Genomic DNA, 5,003 nt, shown 5'->3' with positions numbered 1-5,003 from the left:
ATGAGACCAACATTGACCACACGCTCCCACACTACCTTCCCATGTCTGCGTGAGAATGTGAGCATCTGCGGGGGTAGAAGCTGCTTTCTTAGTCGGTGGTATTTATCCCAGAGCCGAGCAAAGTGCTCGGCCTCGTGTAAAAATAAGAGAAAATTAAAATACTCAGGTAACTTACAAATGCCCCCAGAATCTAGAACAGAGCTCTGTATTCAGATATCTCTTAGAGAGTCCTGTTCACAAACTAGCAAAACTCTGCTGCCCTCTGTCTTCCGAACAAAGACCTGTTCTGTGTACTCAGTCTAAAACGAAACCTAAGAAAATAGCTGACGTATGTTCCTGACAGAGAAACTGAAACTGATGTTTTTTTTTTTTTTTCTCTTTCCCCTCTTGCAAGTTGCCAAATAAAACTGAGTTACTCACCAGGCATGGCTCCCCAGCCTCAGGAGAAGAAAACGGTTTTAGATGTTGGGACATGGGAGCAGATATTTCAAGAACTGATGCAGCAGGAGAAACCCCGGGCCAGATGGACCCTGAAGTTGGATAAGAATCTCGATCCAAACTGCCTTGCAGAAGGGTGGAAGCAATACGAGCTGAAAGGATTCGGCAGGTGAGTGAGAGTTTGCCTTTCAGTGGGCATTCTTGGACGAAGAGGCCAGCTTAGCCTCAGCAGCATCCTTGGGTTCCTTCCAGAGCATGTTAAAGGAACAAGGGTCACCAGGATCTCCCTTTGCACAGTGTTCTTTAGTATGTAAATGCCTCCATTTTGTTTAACGCAGGAAGTTTCTTCTTTTACTAGGCTTCCTCCCTTAACCTGAGTGGAAACCACAAATGGGATGCTAGGGTTCCCCAGGTGGCTCAGTTAAGCATCCAACTTTGGCTTAGGTCACGATCTCACGGTTTGTGAGTTTGAGCCCCTCGTCAGGCTCTGGAGCCTGGAGCCTGCTTCGGATTCTGTGTCTCCCTCTCTCTCTGCCCCTCCCACACTTGCGCTCTGTTTCTCTTTCCATCTCTCTCAAAAAATGAATAAACATTACAAAAAATGTTTTAAATTTCACTGGCAGGGGGCAGAAGGACCCCTCCCCGTGAGACACGCAGAGATATTTTACTGGCAAAGAGGCAAACGTGGGGCCACATAGGATAGAAGCTATGGTGGCTCACAGGGAAAAGCTTTGTTAAAAACACAATCCCTTTCATCCTTTTTTTTTTAATGTTTATTCATTCATTCTGAGAGAGAGAGAGAGAGAGAGAGAGAGAACCCCAAGCAGGCCCTGAGTTGTTAGCGCGGAGCCTGACGGGGGCTTGAACCCACGAACTGTGAGATCATGACCTGAGCCAAAATCAAGAGTTGGACACTTAACTGGCTAAGCCACCCTGGCGTCCACCCCTCTCATTCTTATTTGGCAATGTGTCAATATCATATGGACTTTTTCAAACTGGAAGAGATCTCAGAGACTGAGGCCAGGCAGGCCAACCTGCTTCGGGTCAGCAATCACCTGAAGGCACACGGCCTTGTTCCTTTTATCTGCAGGTTCCAGTGTTCCTCATGCCAGCGGAGTTGGGCTTCTGCTCAAGTGCATATCCTATGTCACATGCACCTGGAGTCCCACAAATCCCAGGGTCAGGTGATTATGCGCCTCTTTGCTCAGAGGTGCAAGAAGTGTTCCTGGTCTCGATTTGAGAACCCTGAGTTCTCCCCAGAGAGTACCATGAGGATTCTGAAAAACGTGGTGCTGCGTATTCTGAAGAAATTCTATGATTTTAAGAAGTTTGCAGAGCTACCGATCATTCGGGAGGTGCCTTTGGATGGGTCCCATGACACGAACAATTGTGAAGGTTGCTCTCTGGGCTTCTGCTTACTGAGATTGCGAAACAACACGACAGAGCCATCAGTATCCCCATTCTCTCCCACTGGTTCCTCATCCCCCACTGGTGATGTGTTCAGCCAAAGCCAATGGAATGGGTATCATTATGTCTATAAGGCGTCAGGGCCCAGCCACACCACTGCTGAGCCCAAATGGGAGACCAGCAGGCAGCTCACCCCAAGTTCCGACAGGCAGGCTGCACAGGGAAATTTACAATCCACACGGGGGACAGCACCACAGGCCCCCTGCAGGACATACTCTGAGGTTGTCAGGAGGGTAGGACAACAGTCCACACAGCAGGCATGCTCACAAGCCACACAAGGGGCCGGTGTGCAGGCCACACGGGGGACAGACCCGAAGACCACGTTGAGGGCAATCCCAAAGGCTACATCAGGGTCAGACACTCAGACTATAGGGAGAACAGTCCCCTCTAGGTCAAACCTACAGCTCACGTGGACAGACTCCATGGCTACACATGGGTTTTCGGCCTCCAGTGGAACTCAAGCTGCCTGGAGAAGTTCACCCAGAAATGTTCCAAACAGCTATCCCATATACGCTCCGTTAGTGCAACAAGATTACTTCGTTGATGAGGAGAGATTGAACCTGTTCTACTTTCTCTGTGGTATTTGTATCATTGTCATTTTCATAGCCAAATGGTTAGAAGAAGGAAGATGGCGATAAGCTTGTCTTCTTTTGTCTCACTTCCACGGTAATCAATGAACCGGTTGCCATTTTAGTACGACACAGAACATGCTTGCAGACCGTGCAGGGTCAAGTTTGTAAGAATAAACACTAGTTTCCTAGATCTCCTTAGCAGATAGTCTAAAACATAACCTAGCAGATAATGGACCCAATAATAAATATTTGATGACTCACTAAAAGCTCTTCATTCATTCATCCACTCGATATATAGATATCGGTATCTATAGATATCGATAGACGCCACATCTTGACAAGAACCGAGGGTCATGAGTGTTATCAGAAAGTTATTGTGGTAGGCAGAATAATGACCCCCCAAACTTATCCGTGTCCTAGTTCCCAGAATGTGTGCATATGCCACAGGCAAAAAGGACTTTGCAGGTGTGATTACTTTAAAGATCTTGAGGGGTGCCTGGGTGGCTCAGCCGGTTGAGCGTCTGACTTCGGCTCAGGTCATGATCTCACAGCTCGTGAGTTCCAGCCCCCCGTCGGGCTCTGTGCTGACAGCTTGGAGCCCGGAGCCCGCTTCGGATTCTGTGTCTCCCTCTCTCTCTGCCCCTAACCCCCTCGCATTCTATCTCTGTCTCTCTGAAACATAAATAAACATTTAAAAAAAAATTTTTTTTTAAAGATCTTGAGATGAGGCGCTTATCCTGCATTATCTGCATGGGCCCAACGTAATCACAATGGTCCTTACAGAAGGGAGGCAAGGATGTCAAAGTGAGAAAAAGGAGATTTAACGATGGCAGGAGAGCTTGCAGTGATGGGCTTTGAAGATGGAGGAAGTAGCCATGAGCCAAGGAATGCAGGCAGCTCTAGAAGCTCATAAAGACAAAGGAACAGATGTTCCCCCAGAGCTTCCAGAGGGAACCAGCTCTGTGGACGCACGACTTCAGCCCAGTGAGACTGATTTTAGACTTTGGACCTCCAGAAGTCCATGATAATAAATTTGCGTTGCTTTAAGTCACTACATTTGTGGTCATTTGTTATAGCTGTAATAGGAAAGTAATACAGCTATCAAGATCACTCCAAGGATCAGGCAATTATGTTTTAGGTATGCTTCCGTTGAAACAACAATAAAAAGAGCATTTTGTAGATTAGAAATATCTATAGGCCAATCCCCTCTTGTTCTTCTTCCTCCCCTACTTAAATCTATCCAAATGCCCCCCGTCCAGAAGAGACTCCCTTTGATCTGGTGACCCCTGGAGCTATCCTGTTCTCTCCCTTCTTCCAGCACTGGATGAGGAAGCACGGAAGAGCTTGCCAATCCTGAAACCTGGGCCTCGGTTTCCCCATCTATAAAACAGGCTAATGTCTTCCAGTGAAACATGGCAGATTGAACACGTGCATTTCCCTCTGAGCTTTCTTGAAATCTTACTGAGTGACGGCGAAAGGGGGCGGGGGGGGGGGAGGCATCAGCACACAAGGGTAAAGAGAGTGGGTAGAAGCCGGCAAACTGCGGGACCAGTGATAGGTCACTGACTTGGCAGAGTAGGGAGATCCGGAATAGAAATCAGGTGAGGGAAAACTGAGGCGCAAAGCAATTCATGCGGCACAATTTCAGAAAGTTCAAAACCGGAGGCCACAGCCGCGCTGAAGGAAGCTGCTGGGGACGTGGAAGCAGGGGGATTGGCTGAAGGCGTTTACAGCACGTTTCTTTCCTCCAGCCCTCTGCAGCCCAGTCACCACTCTTAACTGACTCCAGGTTTATTCTCTGAAGACGTTGACTTAGAGGGACTCTGGACTCAGGGACTTGGGTGATGTTATGGGACAGAGTGCCACCCAGGAATCAGAAAGGTAGTCAAAGTCTATACACTGACTATGGCAGTCCCTTACCCACTCCCAAACCTAGGAACGATGCCAGGCTTATATCCTACGCACCCGCCCCTCAAATACACAGGAGAGTGGATGGGTCCTCTTCGGGAAAACCTATCAGCTCAAGAGAAAGAACAATACATATCTATGAAAAAGGGTGGTGGGGGGGGGGGGCTGTGGTGATGAGTTTCATCTAGCGGAATGACTAGCCAAACTAGCTCCAGAGTAAATCCACCAGATGCAAGAGCCCTGCAGAGGGTCGGACACCTCATGTGGACAGATTGCCAAGGGCTTATCAAATATTTGATATTTGTGAAGGGAAATATCAACTGTGAAGGCAAAGAAGAAAACCAAATTTAAAAAAAAAGTGGGGAGTCAGAGAAAACGGATAATTTAAAGATAAGAAAACAAACCAAAACCTATTTCAAAACGATGATTTATGCCTCAGAGGGACAAGAGAGGGTATCATCTTCACGAAACATGAATTAGACCGATTCTCTGCAGCACTCTCAGGTGAGGCAGTTATCTCTGGCTGGGGGTGAGTCTTTGGGGGGAATCTCAGCTACAAGTCTTATGCAGGCAATGTTCCTGAAAGCTGGAGGAATGAACACCCTGGTCCTGAAGGCC

At 47.8% G+C, this 5,003-nt stretch overlaps 1 protein-coding gene across 1 annotated transcript; it reads left to right on the top strand.

Annotated features, from left to right (window-relative positions):
* The first annotated feature begins 327 nt into the window (after window positions 1-327).
* On the top strand, window positions 328-2,743 carry RTP4 (receptor transporter protein 4). The gene is made up of 2 exons (XM_007083573.3): window positions 328-607; window positions 1,529-2,743. Exons 1-2 carry the CDS (start codon window positions 426-428, stop codon window positions 2,541-2,543), a joined length of 1,197 nt encoding a protein of 398 aa, XP_007083635.1. The 5' UTR covers window positions 328-425; the 3' UTR covers window positions 2,544-2,743.
* The last annotated feature ends 2,260 nt before the right edge of the window (window positions 2,744-5,003 follow it).

Source organism: Panthera tigris, chromosome C2 (assembly GCF_018350195.1).
Source record: "Panthera tigris isolate Pti1 chromosome C2, P.tigris_Pti1_mat1.1, whole genome shotgun sequence".
Classification (NCBI taxonomy): domain Eukaryota; kingdom Metazoa; phylum Chordata; class Mammalia; order Carnivora; family Felidae; genus Panthera; species Panthera tigris.
This window is presented reverse-complemented; position numbering and strand designations above follow the sequence as displayed.